The 21041-nt window shown below is 42.8% G+C and overlaps 1 protein-coding gene across 1 annotated transcript; it reads left to right on the top strand.

Annotated features, from left to right (window-relative positions):
- Nucleotides 1–11470: 11470 nt before the first annotated feature.
- On the top strand, nt 11471–17836 carry LOC111949036 (uncharacterized). The gene is made up of 7 exons (XM_078934852.1): nt 11471–11561; nt 11640–11780; nt 12582–12650; nt 12802–13135; nt 16343–16448; nt 17141–17251; nt 17699–17836. The coding sequence occupies exons 1-7, from the start codon at nt 11507–11509 to the stop codon at nt 17834–17836; spliced, it is 954 nt and encodes a 317-aa protein (XP_078790978.1). The 5' UTR covers nt 11471–11506.
- The last annotated feature ends 3205 nt before the right edge of the window (nt 17837–21041 follow it).

The following is a 21041-nucleotide window of genomic DNA, read 5'->3' on the forward strand; positions in this document are numbered from 1 at the left end:
CCACCCAGGCACCGGACCCGACCCCCCGACCAACGGAGCCCCCCACCGCCCCCGCCAGGCACCGGAAGCCCCGACCCCCACCCCAAACCACGGCAGAAGGGCAAGGAGCAGCGACGACCAAGCCCTCCACCCCCTAAGTCATGGAGTCAACCACAGGAGACCAGAGAGACTGAATTCTTTCAAAGTTACTTGAGCTTTGGGCTGACATTTTTTCCAAGCTGATATGATCAAACAGCAGATTTCTGTGTTGACTTATGTTTATATTTTTCTTGTTTTTCCAATTTATTAAAATAGTTTTTTTGGCAATACAAAGAGTTATGAAAATGATAGATGCTAATCCTTCTTCTATATCGATGGCACTCATGTCACCAAGCACACAAAGTGACGGTGAGGCAGTGATTGAAACCTTAAGCCAGACTGATAAATCGGCACATACCTGCTGCCAGAGAGCCCTGACAGGAGTGCAGAACCACAGTGCGTGCATGTAGCTGTCGGGTAGATTATTATCACAGTGCTCGCAAATGTCTGAGTTACTGAGACCCATCTTGAACATCCTCTGTCCAGTGTAGTAAATTCTGTGAAGAGTTTTGAGATGGATTAGCTGCAGATTTGGACTTTTTGTCAGTTTAAAGGTGTTTAGACAAAGTTCTGACCAGAAGCTTTCATCTGTGCTGATGCTCAAATCTGCATCCCATTTTTTTGTTGGAAGGGCAATATTGTTATCTAAATTACATAAAAGTTTGTATATTTTGGAGAGAGTTCTATTCATTGAAAAATTAATCAGAGTGGTAACTATATCTGGTAGCTTTAAATCGTCGTCTTTAATTTTATACTTTTTAGTAATACTTGATTTAAGTTGCTGATATTCCAAGAAGTTATTTATTCCATGTTTGTCTTGAAGTTCCTGGGGGGTTATGAATCTTCTATCAATAATTACGTGCTCTAGTTGTTTTATGCCCCCTGCTTGCCAAGCTGGGAAGTTAATCATTTTTTTGTTAATAAGGATGTCCGGGTTGTTCCAGATGGGTGTCATTTTGCACGGTTGAATTGATGATTTTGATATTTTGAGAAATTCCCACCAGGCTGTTAAGGTGGCATTTATATTAATGCTTTTGAAACAATCCTGTTTTTTAACTGTATGGCTAATAAATGGTAGCTGTGACAGGTTGATCTTTCCACATAACACCTGTTCCAAGTCTAACCATGAGTTGGTTTCTGGATTATTTTTTAACCATTTTAAGATATATTGTAATCTATTTGCAAGAAAGTATTTGTGGAAATTAGGTAGTTCTAATCCTCCACAGCTTTTTGCAGATTTTAAAGTTTTTAGACTAATTCTTGCAGGTTTGTTGTTCCATAGAAAGCTTGATATGGATGAGTCTAATGTTTTGAACCATTTTAATGGCGGTTGTGTGGGAATCATTGAGAAGAGATAATTAACTTTGGGTAAGATTTTCATTTTAACCGTGGCTACCTTGCCCATAAGGGACAGAGGCAGGTTGGTCCAGCGTGTTAGATCGTCCTGTATGCTTTTCAGTAATGGGGTGTGGTTTAGCTGCACCAGTTCTGATAGTTTGGGGGAAAAGTAGATACCCAGATATTTGATATTTCCTGTTTTGACTGGAATTGTGAGTCTTTGTTCCATATTCCTGTTAAGTGGTAATAAAACAGACTTATTCCAATTAATGGAATAGTCTGATATGGAGGAGAATTCATTTATGATCATTGCTGTTTCATTTACAGAATGTAAATTCCTTAAAAACAGTAATATGTCATCCGCATAAAGACTAATTTTATGATGGCTGTGTTTGGTTTTTATTCCTATAATGCTCTCATTCTGTCTTATTGCTGCAGCTAAAGGCTCAATGAATATAGCAAAAAGAGAAGGAGAGAGTGGGCAGCCCTGTCTGGTTCCTCTTCCAAGAAAAAACCTGTTTGAAGTCTGTTTATTAGTTCTAACTGATGCATTGGGGTTGTGATATAATATTTTGATCCAATTGATGAATGCTTCTCCAAAACCAAACTTATGGAGGGCAGCAATAAGGAACTTCCAATTAACTCTGTCAAAGGCTTTTTCAGCATCCAGCGATAGTACCGTCATTTCCTGTTTTTTAATGGTGGCAAAGTCTATTATATTAACTAGTCTACGGACATTATCATCCGAGTGTCTGCCTTTGATGAATCCAGTCTGGTCGAAGTGAATTATGTGAGGAGTGATTTTTTCTATTCTCTGTGCTAGTGCTTTGCAGATAATTTTTACATCTGCATTGATTAAAGAAATGGGGCGATAGCTTGAAGGACTAGTGGGATCTTTGTCTGGTTTTAGAAGAAGAATTATGTTGGCTGAGTTCATGTTAGGTGGCATTGATTGGCTCTCATTAATAGATGTGACAGTTTTATAAAATGTTGGTGCCAGTTGTTCCCAGAATTCTTTATAAAACTCAGCAGGAAAGCCATCAGGCCCTGGTGCTTTACCATTGGGCATAAGTAACAGAGCTTCATGAAGTTCAGACGGCGAGAGCGGAGAATCTAAGTTTGTGATTTGATCCTCATTTAGCCTGGGTAGGTTTACATTATTAAGAAATGAGTCAATACTTTGCTCTGACGGATTGATCTGCGGTGTGTACAGGTTCTTATAAAAGTTTTCAAATTCGTTATTAATTTTGACCGGGTCATGGGTGACATTTCCTGTTTGGTCCATAATAGAGGTGATTGATGATTTTTCTCTGTTAATTTTAAGCTGATTAGCCAGAAATTTGCCAGATTTATTAGAGTTTTCAAATCTTTCAAGTCGTAGCCTTTGTATTTGAAATTGTGTTTGTTTATTAATGATGTCATTTAACTGCAGCTTTAAATTTTTCAGATCTCCCAGAATGTGTTCCTGTGCAGAAGCAGCATAAGCAGTCTCCAGGGTTTTGATTTTATTTTCTAATTCTAATAAATCTGCTTTCTCTTTGCGTTTTTTGTGCGTTGAATAAGAAATGATTTTCCCTCTCATGACTGCCTTTGCTGCTTCCCAAAGACCGCACGGTGGGATGTCTGGAGTATTGTTGAAGTCTAAGAAGGTTGCCCACTCTTTTTTAAAGAATTCAAGAAATTCCTGGTCCTTTAACAGAGACGTATTAAACCTCCAGGTTGTACCAGAGGGTGTGGATTTTTCCCTAGAAATGTTTACAGAGACTGGTGCATGATCACTGATAATAATTGGATGGATATTGGAGCTTTGAATATTTTTTAAAAGAGAGTTACTGATTAATAAATAGTCTAAACGGGAGTGTGAATAGTGAACTGGAGAAAAAAAGGTGAACCCTTTAGTGCTTGGGTGACATGAGCGCCACGCGTCGCAGAGACCCAGATCATTCATGTACTGCTTTAGAATACTTGCAGACCGCCATGTACGCTGGTTTGCTGCTGTGCTGAGTCTGTCAAGTTCAGGGTCCAAAACAAGGTTGAAGTCTCCTCCTATAATGATTGTGGAGTCAGAGTGAACTGAGAGTGAGGTGAAGAATCTGTGAAAGAAGGAAGAGTCGTCAACATTAGGACCATAAATACTCACTATACAATAGTCCTTATTCTGAATGGATATATTAATGATTACAAATCTGCCTTCTGGGTCAGTAACTGTATCCTTATGAGTAAAATTAAGATTTTTATTAATTAAAACAGCAACTCCTCTTTGTTTGGAGTTGTAACTGGCAGAGTATATAACTGGAAATTGTAAGCAGCACATAAGGTGATTCAAAGAATCTGATAAATGGGTCTCCTGCAGTAGAGCTATATCTGCTTTTAGACCATCCAGGTGATTTAACACTTTCAGTCTCTTTGGCTCAGAGCCAAGTCCACGCACATTCCAGCTAACGATGTTAAGACTGTTCATAACTGCTCTGACTGAAAAGGTGTAAAGCTAAGTAGTGCTTGTGTGCCAGTCCGTGTGCGCGTGCCCGCATTTGAGAAGCGCTGTGCGCGTGAACGTTTTCTGGTTATGTGAGCTGCGTGTCGCGTGCGTCCTATGAGAGCCTGTGTGAGGTGATTGCAGTATGTCAGCGTGTGTGTGCGGGATCGCATGTGCACGCCCCTGTGTGCGCTTGTGTGTGCGCGCGCCCGTTCCGTGCATAAATAAATACTTACCGAGGATGAGTTGCTTCCAGGTGATTTACATATAATGAGGGGGGAGAGGGGGGGGGGAGAGTAAAGGAAAGAAAAAAAGAGATAGAAGGGAAGACGAAAACAACAACAAAACAACAATAGAAACATCAGTGGGACTGAGGTGACGAAGAAAAAAAAAAAGACTGTTTTCCTGCGATCGAGGTGTGGATTATTGATGATCCGGTTTTCCATTCATTGAAGTAAGTTTAGCGGGTTTCTTCTGGGCAGCGCAGACCAGATGTTCTCACCGCGGATCTGAAAGCCTTCAGCACAGCCAGGGGGTGATCTCCGGGTCCCGGAACAGCCGGCCGTCCACGTAAAGTTTGTCAACGGCCACAATTGCTCTCGAACCAGCAGCAAGATGCTTCCTCCTCAGCGGGAACAGGATCTTCCTTCTACGGAGGATTTCTGCCGGGAACTGGTCATTAACGCTGTAATGCGTGCCTCTCAGTTCCCGTCCGCGGCCCTTCACCAACTCCTTCTGTTTGAAATGTTCGAATTTAGCCACAATAGGACGCGGGCGCTGGTGGTCGGACCTTCTTCCTCCGAGGCGGTGAACCCTGTGGAAGGAGATCTTCTGCACCTCCTCCTTGGGGAGCTTCAGGTGGACCTGTAAAAAGGATCTAACGGTGGCCTCGGGGTCTTCTCCTACCTCCTCTGGAACCCCCGCGACCACTAGATTGTCCCTCATGCTCCTCGACTGAAGATCCAGGAGGGTTTCCTTGATGGATCGGTTCTCCTCGGAGAGACGGGCGGTGTCACTGCTCAGGGTCTTCACGGTCTCTCTGAGGGCCTGGTTCTCCGCTGCGAGCTCCCGCACCTGCTGCTGGCTGAATTCCAGAGACTCCCGCAGACCTTGAAATTCTCTATGGAGGATCTCCAGCAGATTGAGGCGGCCATCAAAGCTGGAGAGCTTTTTGTCAATCGAATCCAGGATATCGCTCATTCCGCTGCCTGGAGACGACACAGCCCCGGGAGAGTCCTCAGGCCGTTCACGCTTGGCGGAGGGGGTGGTGGTGGCGGTTCTGGGCTTCACCATGTTGCAGGTATTAAAACACTCGTCGATGAAATTCTCCAGGTCCTCCAGGCTGACAGAAGCTTAATACTCTTAACAGGTTGTGTTAGTTAGCAGGAAATATTTTAATATGGCGGAAAAATGAAACAAGATCGAAAATGTTTGTTCAAATGCTTACGCGCCGCCAAGTCGACTCACCACACTCGTCTCGCTGGGTCTCGCGATACTACAGCATCACGCGATCTACAGCATCACGCGAACTGACTGTTGCTTGTTTTCCAAAAAAACAATGTTGTTAATGATGATTAAAAAAAACAACGTAAAACAACCCAACATGTGACGTCTTCTGTGAGAGGTGCATTTTAAAAAGTGGTCTTGAACTCAGGATCTCAACATGCAAACCCTACTGACTGTTCCACTGAGCTGTCTCTACTGATACAAAGTTGGCTTGCCATTACAGATTTATTGAAGTATTTTTTTATACACTTTGTTCATAGTGCATTGTTTTATTAGGAGAAATCGAGTTGAAACGATCCTGAGCCACAGTACGTTTTTTACCAGGAGTCATATGGTAAAGTGCAATGAACTGACGCTGATTCCAATACAGGGGAAACAATAGAACTTGTCGGGAAACGTTCGATGCATTTGGCGCGTAATACGTCATCAATCACGTGATCTGCGCTAGTTGACACACGCACCAAAACATTGTGCCAAAACACGAAGGTGAAACACGCGCCAAAGTTTATCCTTGTAAGTAAAACCTTAAAACTTTGCTTCAATGTGCTTCTGGTTCTTCCTTGCATTTGTATTTCCTCCTGCTGGCCTAAACGTGACAACTGCTCTGAATCCCTGTTACTATCAGTGTTTTTACACACTGTAGTGGCACTCTCTCTGCGTGTAATTTCACTTCTACCACCGTTTGAAGTCTGTCCAGCAACTGTTATTTGAAATGCAAGTTCTTCATCAACTTTTTATCCCCAAAAAGAAAAATTACAAGAGCACACAGTCAAAAAACTATATCGCTTCTAACTTTCTCAAGCTTCAAAGAACAATGAGTCTCGCTAACATCATCTCGGTGACGTAGCGTTATCTAATTGGAATTTCAAACAATGATTATTTAAATTAACTATTAAATGAAAAACATTGCATTTGCCTCCAAATAATAACTATTAAATATAAACTGGGAATTTGGGTCCAACATAATCCAGCCCCTAATTGGTTAGCGGGATGACTAAGCAATTACAAATTCAAACATATAGAGCCAAATACTTCAAATTTTCATAATATACATCTTTTTTCCTTTGTCTTCACTCTTCAGATATGGCTTCTTCCAGCAGACAGTTTATTCACAAGCCTTTCTAGCAAACTGGTGTTGGTCTTTATCCTTAGCCTTCTCACCATCCCACCAGTGTCTGGTATTGTTTCCACCACCATAATACCATATCTTTTGACCGTAGCCCGACCCATCTTAACATTAAACCAAAGAAATCAGCACAAGTGTCCATAAAGAGAGGTTTGTCTGGCAGCAGACAATCTTCTGATAAGTCTGCCATCTTTTACTACCCTAACTTTCAACTGATTCTGCAGCACGTTGTTCATTTGTTGATTATTTTTTGCATCATTCATTAACACTTCAAGCTCTTTAGTTTTGCTTGTCAGTGAACTTGATTTTCTTCTTCTTATGGCAATCCACCTCTGTAACTTCTCCTCTAAAGCCTTTTCAGTTTCCGTGATCTTCCCTGCTCCGCTGCATCTTCCCCACTCGTCTGTTCCTCCTCATCAGCCATCAACACGTTGCAAAGTAAAAGCACAAACAGTGCGTTATTTAGAAGCTTCTCTCTTCTCTTCTTTCTATAACCACATCCAAACAGTTTCTCCAAAAGCGCCAAAGTCCACATTGATTGATTTAAAGTTAATAAAAATGGATTGGATTTATCTGCGCTTTTCAAGTCACTCAAAGCACTTACAATGTGTCCATTATTCATTCACTCCTTATTCATACTTGGTGACGGTAACTACTGTTGTAGCCACAGCTGCCCTGGGGCAGACTGGCAGAGGCGTGGCTGCCAGTTCGCGCCTACGGCCCCTCTGACCATCACCGGGACATTCATACACATTCACACACCAGTGGAGCCACATTGGAGGCAAGGAAGGTGAAGTGTCTTGCCCAAGGACACAACGACAGTTGGCCGGGGGGAGCGGGGATGGAACCGCTGACCCTTCGATCATAGGACAACCTGCTCAACCGCATGAGCCACTGCCGTACAGTACCTTCACTTATTTGTGGGAAATACACGTTGCTATTTATAGCACAAGTCGGTTAAACTTCATCCTTTTTAACTTGTTACTCTTCTTTGAGCATCAGAAATCCTTTTTATATCTTCTTCTTACTCACAGAAAAAAGAGTAAAATACCTTCATCTGTGGAAAACGGAGAGCAGGACAGTCTCATGAAGTGCGTCTGTGGATTCTTTTCTGCCCGTCTCATGTCCCGCAGAAGGCAAATCACATCCTCCGGACGTCTTCTGAGCAAGATTTGTGTCTAAAGTTAGGGGCACTCTGTGCGACTGTCTCCTGAACCTAGCCAGCAACTGTTTTTTGAAACGAATGAGACGTGTTCTTCCTTCAAAATTTTTATTCCAAAACTTAAAATTGCAGTAACAACTATGTCACTTCCAACTTTCTCAGGCTTCAATCTAACAATGCAGTCTCGCTAACTGCATCTCTGTAACATGGCGTTATTTAATTGGAAGCCTTAACAGGGATTATTTTAACTTAATAACTATTAAATGTAAACAGTGACTTTGGCTCCAACAATACAAACAGGAATAACTGTACAAACAGGAAGTGAACAGTTATCCAAAGTACATGTTGAAACGTTTTTCAACAACAGGAGAAAACAGTCCAAAAAAACAGATTTGATTCTGAACTCAAAGAATACACTGTTTGGAATACCCTGCCCTGATCAGGCTCATTTCAATCAAAATGTCCTTCCGGTTGAGAAGGTGAGGTGGGTTATACTGTTGATCCGATCGTGGTGCATATAAACAGTTTATTCCGATTTTGGGTCACTACTGGGTTGGTTTTATGTCATGCATAGATGGTGTGGCACTCCAGAGAAGGCTTTGGAGCTTTGGAGCATGAACAGGAGAACTGTGTTTCTGAGCAGAGGAGTGGCTCTGGAACGGTGTGTGAGCTGGCTTTTGAATGCAGAAATGCCACTTTGCTCAAATCCTGAGAAACCGTGTAAACAATCATGTGAATTCATGTTTCCAATCGTGTCCAGAGAAAATAAAGACTGATGTTATTCCCACATATTTATGTGCAGCCAAGATTCACATTGCAGCATTCACCGTGAAACAATTCACCCTCCACTTAGCGAGGGGAACGTCACAACGGCGTTTTACGGCTAGGGCATTAAATATCAAGACAATCTGCCCTCTAATATTAACAAAAAAAACCTTATATAACTGTTTGTTTGAGCAGCCTTGTATTGTGTGAGCGTGACAAATCATAAACTTACATGGGTCAAACACTTCGCCCAACACTCAAACACCAAGAACTTGACTTCCCAAAATCTACAATGTATTTAAAACCCACAGTTCAAGCCCAAGTCCCGCAGTCTTGCTTGCAAATTAAGAAAATGTTCTGAAAGAAAATGAGTGTTTGACAGTCTCACGCGTTTGGTGGGAAGCCACTCCGCCTCTTTTGCTGGAACACGCCCCACCCGTCAATGAAGCCACCGCTGATCCTCGCATTGGACGATCTGAGCTCTATGGGAAGTATAGTCCGTCAAAAGTTCTGATGAAAAAAATCCGAGCTGGGAAAGATAATCCATACAACCCCTTGCTACAGCGCCCTCCTGGTCCTGTCAGATGTGCATCTCCCCTTACCGCGCTCCTGCGTCTTGTCAAAAAAAAAGGCGCCCTGTTACCTGGCTGTCACCTGTCAGCTGGTCCGGTTCAACCAATAGGGTGACGACAAATACAACATATGACTACGAAGTTTCATTGAAATAGAACTATTAAATAAACAACCAAGTTTTTAATTTTCACGACATGTGCTGAAACTGATCTGTAGTGGCAACCATTACAACCGCACTGAGATTTTAATTTCATCCACGGCTAAATGTTGTTGGCACATATTAGCCTAATACTAACCATTTTTCTCTTTGAGTCTGGTACTGTTCCACAAAGATAAATGATTGTCACATTTAGGGAAGCAGGAAAGAACCCAGATGCAGGAAAGAACCAAGAGGGAGTTTATACTGAACAGATACAAGGACTCAGACAACTAGCAATGATACAAAGTGATCCGACAGTGAAGACTCAGGAACAGTTCATTAAATACTCTGTATCTAACTACCAAAGACCTGCAGCAGTGACTGTTTAACAGGATGATAATAATAATAATAATAATAATAATACATTTTATTTAAAAAAGCGCCTTTCAAAACACCCAAGGTCACTGTACAAAGTTAGAGGTAAAACACAATAAAATCACAACATGTTAAAAACAATAAATAAATTGGATTCATTAGTAAAATCAGCTGACAGAGAATGAGAAATTGTGTTCCTGAAATGCAAGCTTAAACAGATAGGTTTTGAGTCTGGATTTAAAGATCAGAAAGGAGTCAGTGTTACGGAGGTCTGGGGGGAGAGAGTTCCAGAGTTGGGGAGCAGAGCGACTGAAGGCACGGCTCCCCATGGTGACCATACGGGCCGGAGGGACAGAGAGCTGAAGGGAGGAAGAAGACCGAAGAGAGCGAGAGGGAGTGTTAATATGGAGGAGATTAGAGAGATAGGAGGGAGCCAGGCTATGGAGGGCTTTGAAAGTGTAGAGAAGGAGCTTGAACTTAATCCTAAAGGCTACTGGAAGCCAGTGCAGCTGCTGGAGAACGGGAGTGATGTGATGGAAGGAAGGAGTTCTGGTGATGACGCGGGCAGCTGAATTCTGGCCCAACTGAAGCTTATTTAGAGTTTTGTTGGGAAGACCAAAGAGAAGAGCATTACAATAGTCGAGACGAGAAGTGACCAGACTATGAACTAAAATGGAGGCGGAGTGGATGGTGAGGGAGGGGCGGAGTCGATTAATATTGCGTAAATGAAAGTAGGCTGACCGAGTAATGCTATTGATGTGGGATTGAAATGATAATGTACTATCAAGGATGACACCCAGACTCTTTACTTGAGGGGAGGGGAAAACTGGAGAGGAATCGATGGAAAGGGTAAAATTAGAAACTTTGGAAAGGGTGGATTTGGAACCTACGAGGAGTAATTCGGTTTTATCACTGTTAAGTTTGAGGAAGTTTAGGGTGAACCAGGTTTTTATTTCAGACAGGCAGGAGGAGAGGGAGGCAGGTGGAATAGAAGAGTTGGGTTGACTGGACAGATAGAGCTGAGTGTCATCCGCGAAACAATGAAAGTCAATATTGAATTTACGAAATATATTGCCAAGGGGTAGCAGGTAGGTAATGGGCTGAATGGTCTGAATCACAGCCAGCCTGCACAAAAACCTAAAGAAAAGAAACAATGAAGAAGCAGATCAAACAAGCAGATCATATCAATGATATATTAAATCTATCAATAATGTTAAACTGACATTATTTTCTGAAGATGTGAAAATATTTTACTCTACAGAAAATGAAGAAATAAGTAAAGGGATTAACAGAGATTATTCATACTTTTAAACTTGATTAATAAAAAATAACTGATATCTTTCCACTTATATAAAAGTCAACAAAGAGTTTTTCATAAAAGTTATGAACTTATCAACTGAGAGATACAGAAATCAAATTAATAACATTGGAGGTCAGTTTGATCTGCTAACGTCATGATGTTCACTTTCAGATGCGAACAGAAAGAAAGGTGTGAAGTTCAAAGTTCATCTGACTAATTTGTTTTCATGTCTGCTGAACAGACATGAAAACAACTAAAGTCTTTGAGTTTCCATTAATGAAGAACATCCAACCTTTTAGCAGACTGTTAACCAGGAGGAAATGAATGGTAAACATCTACAGTCCCATTCACACACTGATGGCGGCTCTGCTGCTGAACAATGGCGCCAACCTTCCACCAGAGGCAAGGTGGGGTTCAGTGTCTTGCCCAAGAACACTTTGATGGGCAAGGTGGGAAGAAAACCTGCAATCTTCCAATCACAGATCACCTGCGCCACCACTGCACCACGGCCGCCCTTAAGTGGAGGAGAAAAAGGACGAAGAACAGATGAAAGAGCAGATGGAGAGATTGAGGGAGGAGCTGAGCTGTTAGTGAACTATAGAAGAGACACAAACTCCCACTTTCAACACAGTTCAACACACAAAAGCCAAACATCAGCTTCATCCAACATGCTGTCTGTGCAGACATCTGTGTTCACTCTGCTGCTTCTAGTCATTGGAACAGGTTGATGGGATTCTTTCAAAGATCCATTTCAGCATTTGATGTTTGTCCATCACTGATCTGACTTCTCTCTTCCTTTAGATGTCAGCTGTGAAGAACTCACTGCAGTCAAGAAGGAAGAGTCCACTTTGGAAGGAACATCTGTCACTCTGTCCTACAAATATCCCAAACTGTCAAGAAGTGATTCTTACTTTTGGTATCGACAGTTTCCAGGAAACTTAAGTCAGTAAATAAGAAAATCTTTCTTAAAACAAGATTATTTTTATTTTCTTAAGATTCATATTTTTGGGCTGTTTATTGTTCATATAAAGACCGGAGTTTGCTAGTTTTATTCAAAAATATTTCAAATGAACTTTCACTTCTGCCACAAGCAGCAGGTTATTAGATGAAACAAACTCTGGTGTGAATCCAAGCTTCCTGTCTGAATTCTCACTTTTGTTTATTCTTCAGGTAAAACCTGTTTATTTTACTATATCGTAGAAACAACATAGTGACATCACAGCCGACAAGACACATCAAATCAAATCAAACCAAATCAAATCAAATCAAATCAAATCAAATCAAATCAAACTTTATTCATTTAATAGCGCTTCTCATGCAATTGTGCAGCTCAAAGTGCTTTAACATTAAAAACAGAAAACACACAATATTACAGTAAAAACCCAACCCACCCTTCACACTCCCCTCAGTTAAAACATATGTTCCATGACCCCCACGTACAAAGAATAATGACTATGTAACTTTAAATAGATAATGAAATAAAGAAATAAGCAAACAAGTAAGGCTTGGTTGTTTGTAAGGCATGAAATGGCAGCAACAAATAATCAAGCCATCATTACAGTCCAATGTGTGGAAACACTTTGAGCTTAAGAAGAACAGCAGCTCAGGCTCCTCCTCTTGACTGCAGAGTTGAAGAAGAGCAGCTCAGGCTCCTCCTACTGACTGCAGATGATTGACAACTGTTTGACTTCAACCTGAACATCAGAACAAACACAACTCAAAGCTCTCTCAGCAGATTCAGATGAACATCTCATCCACACTTAGGAAACATGAAGAAACTGGCTGTGATGTGCTTCTTCTCAGCTCTCATATGTACGTATGTTTCTGTAAAACTTCAGGATCTGATCTGGATTTGATTCAACGGAAGTTCATGATTTAAAAACTGGAAAATGTCCTTTAATTTTGTCATGAGTTTGTAAGTTTGGATCAGAGATATGAAGAAAATCTGTTTTCTGGTCAACAGGTGACAGTCTGGAGGATGGAATCACTGCCAGCAGAGCTGAAGTCTTTTCATCAGAGGAGCTCACAGTTACTCTGTCCTGTAATTATTCAGTCAAAGCTAACAATCTGCAGTGGTATAGACAGGATCCAGGATCAGCTCCTCGGTTCCTCCTCCTGATCACTGACACCAAAGAACCCAGTGTGGTGGAAGCAAAACCTCCAAACCCCAGACTGACTGCTGTCCTGAACCAGGAGAGGAACCAGGTCCATCTGCAGATCTCCTCTGCTGCAGTGACAGACTCTGCTGTATACTACTGTGCTTTGGAGCCCACAGTGACAGGAAACAACACAACTCTGTACAAAAACCTGCAGAGAAAACACAATACTCCACAACGTCCACTAGAGGGCGTCCCACACTGGGAAAGCACTGATTGTTGAGACACTGGATAAATGACAAAGACTACAGAAAAAAATAAGCAGCAGAGATCAGAGACAGAGCTGCTGTGGAAGAACTAAACTCTTTGATTGGTTGAGCTGAACTGAAAAAGAGCTCATTGGCCCCGCCCACTGAACTTCACATCATCCAGTGACATTATTTCTTCTTCATTGTGCTGCAGTGGAAGAACAGAGTTCATCTGCTGTCTGTGTGGCTTCAAGAACTCCAAAGACATGTTGCTTTACCTCTTTTTGCTTCTATCTCACATTCTAGGTGAGTCTAAGAACAGAGATTCAAGTTTGCTTGAAGCTGCTGCATCAACTCATCATCTCTTTCATCTAATGTAATGCAGGGGTGTCAAACTCATTTTGGTTCAGGGGCCACGTTAAACCCATCTGATGCCAAGTGACCAGTAACATAAAAGCAAAAAACAGCTTTGTTCTTTTTTGTTTTTGGGAAAAGTTGGGAAAAATGCCTCAATCAACATGATAGCCTAATCACTTAGTATTACCCATTCATTCACAGAGGCCATTGGATTTTAAATAAAATGCATTTCACTTCAAAAAAATTGGTTTATTCAATTTTATAACTACTGAATATTATACAATTGACACTGAAGCAATCCTGATAGTAAACTCAAGAGGGGTTACGAAAAATGAAAACACCAGCCTAAAATGTAAATGTGCAAATCAATGAAAAATTCAACTAAATTAAACATGGAAACATTTGTGAACATAAGAATTTGGAGTTAACCTCTCTTCCTCTCCTGAAACTTCACCCTGCCATCAATATCAGGATTCAGATCCTGTGCAGCAACACATTTTCTGTCAATCAAATGTGCAAAACACAATGAAACGCCCAAGAATCTTTTCCTGGTTTCTGCCTGATGTTTTTGGCAACACCTGCCTTCTTTCTGACCTTTAATGGGGCGCCATCAGTGACCAGACTGACATCACGTGACCAGTTCACTCCAACATTGTCCAGCACAGTAACTAGAGCTGACTATGTCATCAGCTGTTGTTGTGTTCATCAACTCCAGAAACTCTGCTGTGATGTTCTCTTCAACTTTTCTAACAAATATGCACAGCTGTGATGTCGATGCTCTCATCAATAGATACAGAAAATGCATAAATGACTGGATTCCTTCATTTGGTGCCCAAGTCTCCTCAGAGATGTTGCATCTGTAATCGTAATCCTTGACAGACTCATGTTGGCAAAGGTCGACTGCTTTTTGGTAAATGGTAAATGGCGTATACTTGTATAGCGCTTTTCTACCTACAAGGACAAAGCGCTTTTTTGGGGTACAAGACTTCTGCAGCCTTCAGCATTTTTCAATAAGTTCACCATCCGAAAATAGTTTAGATGTTTGCACTAACTTTTTTGCAAAAAGGTAGCTGTCACTGCTCCATCAGTGACATCACAGCCGCAGTAAATACAGACAGTTGTTCTTCAGTCCAGCTAATAGTTGGTATATCTGCTCTTTTTTAAACAGCAAATGGTGAGATTTTTCTTTATGGTGAGTATCATAGTGGTGCTGAATGTTGTATTCTTTGAGCACTGCGACCTGTTGATGACATGCCAAGCATGCAGGTTTTTCATTCAGCTCCCTGAACAAATAAAACTGTCCATTTTTCTTGGAAAGCTCTGCACTTCACTTCAACCTTTTTTTCTTTTGACAACATCTTGGTCATTAGGGTGTCACTACTGATCATTCTTATACCAATGTAACAGCGGTGAGGCTTGCGCGGAACTAAACTACATCTTACTCAGACGCCGTTAGGTTTCGCTTTTGACACATGCAGAGTCATGCTGTTTTACCTGTTTTGCTTTTCCTTTGCTCCCCCTAGTGGCAGAATTGCGCATTTAGTTTTTTTCTTAAAAAAATCATAACTAGCCACAGGAATGAACTAGAAATGTTTTTTTTTTTTTTTAAAACTTCACAAATTTTTACTCTTCCTGACTGTGCCGGATTGAACCATCTGGCGGGCTGGACACGCCCCGCGGGGCGTATGTTTGACACCCCTGCTCTGATCTAATGGCTTAAATGTGTATCCTTTTTATTACTTAGTTATTGTAGCGTCAACACTACAATAGCGTCAACACGGCGGCGCGTGTGCAGCAATACCGCCAGAAAGTACAGAAAAACGCACAGGACACAGTAATTCAGTGCACTACATGTGGAGATTCAACAGAACATAGCATGCAGCAATGCCGAGCACGTGAAGCAGTGTGCAATCAGTGCAGGAAAAAGGGACAATACGAGTCTGCAGAACCAAAAAGAGAAAAGACATGAAAATCGCCATGGTGACAGAGGACTTGGATGATGGAGCCGCTTTCTTAGGCTCATGTCTGATAAAGACACAATAAGTCCTTGGATCACAGAAGGAAATGTGAACAGCCATAGCACAGTGTTTAAAATTGACACTGGAGCTGATGTGACAGCAGTTTCAGAGACGCTGTACAACAAAGTACAGTTTGGCAAGCTGGAGAAGCCAACGAAAGTCTTGCGAGGACCAGGAGGTTCACGTTTACAAGTCCAAGGTATATTTACAGCTAACCTTCACAAAAATAACAAGAAAACAAAGGAGGACATATATGTTGTTGTTAGAAGGGTATGTAAGGCCTGGAGGGTTGAAAGATGAAGTAAACAAAAAAATGAATGAGGATATTGAAGGGCTAGGGAAATGATCTGGGGAGAGCGCACGCACACCACCAAAGAGGACCCGAGTTCTTGGCCACAATGACAATTTATTGGAATATAAAAATATGAATGGCCACAGGGTTCCAGTTAAAAACACTTACACGAGCATGGGATGAGTCTAAGAATTCAAAGGCAAGATTAAAAACAATAAAACAAGATAAAAATCCTAAAAGCAGTTAAGAGAGAATAAATGAGGGCTAAAAGTCCAAAGAACGGTTAAAACCCCTTTAAAAATGCAGCTCAAAGGGAGGGGTCACTGATCCCAACCAGGGGGCGTCCTCTCCACGCCAGACTTGGCCCTTGGGTCGAGTTCTCCCGACGCTGCGCCGAGGATCCCTCCGGAAATGCACACCTGGACCTGGGAGGCGGGCTCCCCTCGCCTCTGGGGTTACACGTAACGCGGACACTCCTCCGTGTCACCTCCAGCTGGCCCTCCGGACATGCTGGAATCCTGCGGAGACAGGCAGACGGCAGCACCAAGCAATCTCCGATGCAGGCTGCCACCAGCCTTCCCGCCGACTTAGTTCGACCAGTCCGCAAAATCACGTCCGGCTACTTACAACACAGGCAGGGTCCCTGCCCTGCCACTGCGTGTTGACCGCGCTGCAGACTGGTGGTTCCAGCGTTCCAAGCTCTCCCGGTGCGTGTGCGGTCACGGTGGGTCCTCACTGCGTCTGTCACTCCGGTGATCCAACCGCGCCCCGTGTGCGTATGCCCTGTTGCCGGCATGCGACTTCCCTGCGTGCGGGCGTGCGGGCGCTATCTCTGCCGGCGTGCGTGCGATCTCTCTGCCGACGTGCGACCTTCTTGCCGGCTTGCCCTCCGCGGCCGGTGTGCGGCCTCGCAGCCGGCGCGCGGCCGGCGCGTGACGTCTCTGCCAAAACGTGGGGCCCTGCGCTTTTCTCCTGAGGACTTTTATAGTTCCCTTATAATTTGGAACAGGTGTTGTTGGTCGCCAGCTGTGTTTCAAGGGGGTGTCCATAGCATGCAAAAACAGGTACCACAAACATGCAAAACATGCACAAAAGAAAACACACTAAAACATGCAATTTCCCCACATTGTGAAAGGCTTGAGTATGCCCCTCCTGAGTGGAACAGCAGCTATTGCTCTACAGCTGGTTGCCAGAGTAGAGAACATCATTCTGGACTGTTAAAAGGGAGTTCCCTAGGCTTTTCAGTGGACTTGGAAAAATAAGAAGCATATCTCTTCCCCTTTTGCCAAAGGTTAAGGAAGAACTGACCCGGTGGGAGCAGCAAGGGGTCATCTCAAAAGTAGACCAGCCAACTGAGTGGTGTGCACCCATGGTGGTGGTGGTGCCGAAACGCACAGGCAGGGTGAGGATCTGCACTGACCTTACCGAACTGAATAAATCTGTGTTAAGAGAAAAACATTCTCTTCCTTCTGTTGAAAACACATTAGAGCAGCTGGCTGGAGCCAAAGTCTTTTCAAAGTTGGATGCTAATGCTGGATTCTGGCAGATTCCACTATCTAAAGACTCTTCTCTGTTGACCACCTTTATAACTCCATTTGGACGATACTGCTACAATTGTTTGTGTTTTGGGATCTCGTCTGGACCAGAGCACTTCCAGAAACGAACGTCAGGCATGCTGGAAGGTCTGGAAGGCGTTTTGTCTCAGATGGATGACGTTCTTATGTGGGGAACCACACAAAAAGAACATGATGAGAGACTGAGTAGAGCATTATCTCGTCTCCAATAGGCAGGTGTCACATTAAATGACAAATGTGAATTTTCAAAAAGCAAGATAAAATTCTTGGGTCAGATTATTGAAGCATCAGGAGTCAGCCCAGACCCTGACAAGGTTAAAGCCGTCACCGGCATGCAGGAGCCCAACAATGTGAGCGGGGTGAGACGTTTTCTTGGAATGGCAAATCACCTGGCAGAAAAGAACGCCCTCTGAGAGACCTGCTGAGAAAGTCCAACATGTGGAACTGGGGTTCACAGCAGCAGAAAGCTTTTGACAGTATCAGAGCAGGCCTCAACATGGGCATGTGAGAAGTTTCAAGAGTTTCTCATCAGAAAAAGTTTTCACATGGAGACGGATCACAAAGTGTTCGTCCCACTGCTGGGTTAAAAGAGATTGGATAAGCTGCCACTCCGCATACAATGCTTACTTTTGAGACTGATGAGGTTTTCTTTTACCATCTCTCATGTGGCAGGCAAAAACATCGCGACCGCAGATTTTCTGTCAAGAGCTCCTGTTGGAGGGAATGATTCTGACTTGTCGGAGGAAGACATCAACCTATATGTGGACGCGGCTCATAAGCGGCCTACCAGCTACTGAGAGCGGGCTTCAGTAAATTAAGACTCATCAGAATGACCTCATAGTTCAACAACTCAAAAAGTGCTGCTTGGAAGGATAGCCAGATAAATTCTCAGCTGAAAGATCCCTGCAGCCTTACTTGCAGTTCTCTGGAGATCTCTCAGTTCACAGTGGTTTGCAACTTCACGGTAGCAGAATAATGGTTCCTGCATCACTGAATTAGGGCATTCTTTCAAAGCTGCACGAAGGACATGTGGGGATAACGAAGTGCAAGAACCAAGCAGTCAGTTTCGTGGCCAGGTCTCAGCAAAAAGTTGACAGAACTAGAACAATTTGATGTCTGTGCTCGTGAGAGAACAAACTTGTCCACAACATTTGAAGGTGTAATTGAAAACTTCAAGTCTGTGCTCTCACAACACTGCACCCCAGATGAACTGCGCTTGGATAATGGTAATGGATAATAATAGTTCTGAGCACTTCCATAAGTTTGCGCGCTGCTGGAACTTCAAACATGTGACTTCCAGCCAGTGAGGCAGAACGAGCTGTGATGACGGTCAAGAATCTTCTCAAGAATTCTGGAGATCTATATCTTGCTCTCATGGCTTATCGTTCTGCACATCTAGCGAATGGATACAGCCCTGCAGAACTTCTGATGGGTAGAAGGATAAGAACAGCTGTTCCTATGATCACATCTCTGCTTATTCCAAAAGGTGCGGATATGAAGAGGCTGAGAGAGATTGAGCAGAAGTGCAGACAAAAGCTTCAGCAAGACTATAACAGCAGACACAGAGCACATGACTTGTCCCAGCTACAGCCTGGAGATCATGTGTGGGTTAAAGGTCTGCAGGAGAGGGGCTCGGTTGTTTTGGCAGCAAATACTCCAAGGTTGGACGTCATAGATACACCAGAAGGGGTCCTGCGGAGGAACAGATGCTATCTTTCACCAACCCCTGTGGCACCAGGAAGATGCAAGAGGCAGCGTGGCCCCTGAAGAGCATGAGTTGGAACATGAGACTTCGGTGTCTGAGAGACATTTTCCAGTAAGAGCCAGGGTGCTACCTGCGTACCTAAAGGACTATGTTTGTTCAAACAAAAGGAACTGAGTGAGTTCAGGGGCAGAACAATCCCCACACTCAGGTTGAGGATCTGAGTAGTCTATCTCATTCCTCATAGATAGAACTTGTTGGTTTATGTTGAAATGCATGCAGTTTTAAGGGTTTCACTGAGATGAGCACTTTGTTATGTTAGTTACATGTATGAACACTTTACAGTGAAGCAGTACAATGTTACTCCTTTAGTAACTAAATCCTTTAGTTATGTTACCCTGATGTTCTTCATTTAAGAAAGGGGGATATAGTATCAGGTGACACAAATAGGTAGGAACCTTTATATGTGTGTATATTTTCCTGGAGGGGGATATAATAAAGAGGAACCTGTGTGAAGCTACAAGCGTGTCTCATGTGTTGGTGATAGCTAGAGAAATAAAACTCAGCCACTTAAACACTGCAGGGTCGGCAATTCGCAGGTTCTGGTACAAACTCTGTGATATAACAGATAATAATAACTGATAATGGCGCAGATTGCTTTTCTCCATGCACCGCTACTACTGACCCCCCGGCATCGCATCGCGCCCGACAAGGACTGGTCTATAGATACTTTTTTTTTGTAATTAAAGATTTGTCTGCGAGTCTGATGTGGCCATCAAAAGAGCCAGATATGGCTCGCGAGCCAAGGGTTCCTGACCCCTGGCTTACAGGAACTGAAGGGAAATCTATTATAATGAAATGTAACTATCACACAGATAACAGCCATCCTCTCTCCTGCAAATATTCTGGTTCTATCCAGTTTTTCTTCTGGTACCAACAGAAGTTCAGTACAACTCAACAGTTTATCATCTCTTAATTTTCAGAAGAAACAGAGAAGTTATCAGTGAAACACGACAAGCAGAGAAAAAGAGTTTTATATGTTGATCTCTTCTGCTGCAGTGACAGACTCTGCTGTGTACTACTGTGTTCTGCAGCTCACAGTGACAGAAAACAACAAAACTCTGTACAAAATCATGCAGAACAATACAAGACTCCACAACATCCACCAACGGGGGCCACAGTCAGTATCAGCACTGATTGTTGAGTCATTGGACTGAAGACAAACAGCCATGAAACAGTGAAGATCAAAGACAGAGCTAATGTGGAAGGACTAAACTCTTTGATTGTTTGAGCTGAACTGAAAAAGAGCTCATTGACCCCGCCCACTGAATTTAAGATCATCCAGTGACATTATTTCTTCCTCATTGTGCTGCAGTGGAAGAACAGAGTTCATCTGCTGTCTGTGTGGCTTCAAGAACTCCAAAGACATGTTGCTTTACCTCTTTTTGCTTCTATCTCACATTCTAGGTGAGTTTAAGAACAGAGATTCAAGTTTGCTTGAAGCTGCTGCATCAACTCATCATCTCATTCATCTAATGGCTTCCTTCTCTCCACTTTTCCAGGACTCACAGATGGAGACTCAATCTCTCCTGATCAAGATCAACTTACAGGAACTGAAGGAAAATCTGTTACTATGAAATGTAACTATCAGACAGATTACAGAAATCTTTGGCTTTCTTGGTACAAACATGATTCTGTCCTTCAGGCTCCTCAGTTTATTCTGTTTAAAGGAGCAAAAGGTGACAAAAGAGAACTTATTCCAGATAAACGATATGAATCCAGAACAACAGATACATCAACTGAACTGATCATCAGAAAGTTAACCCTGGCAGACACAGCTCTCTACTACTGTGCTGTAGACACACAGTGATCCAAAGTGTAGAAGAGGCTGTACAAAAACCTGAAGACAGATATGG

The sequence above is a fragment of the Oryzias latipes genome, chromosome 17 (genome assembly GCF_053564925.1).
Source record: "Oryzias latipes strain Hd-rR chromosome 17, Olatipes_Hd-rR_3.1".
Taxonomy (NCBI): Eukaryota; Metazoa; Chordata; class Actinopteri; order Beloniformes; family Adrianichthyidae; genus Oryzias; species Oryzias latipes.

Excerpts from the sequence above, each read along its gene's own strand:
- LOC111949036 (XM_078934852.1), top strand. The coding sequence starts at position 11,507 with ATGCTGTCTGTGCAGACATCTGTGTTCACTCTGCTGCTTCTAGTCATT. Across the intron at positions 13,136-16,342 it reads ACAGGAAACAACACAACTCT|CTGGCCCTCCGGACATGCTG; the intron begins GTACAAAAACCT and ends TGTCACCTCCAG. Across the intron at positions 16,449-17,140 it reads CCGCCGACTTAGTTCGACCA|GTTAAGGAAGAACTGACCCG; the intron begins GTCCGCAAAATC and ends CTTTTGCCAAAG.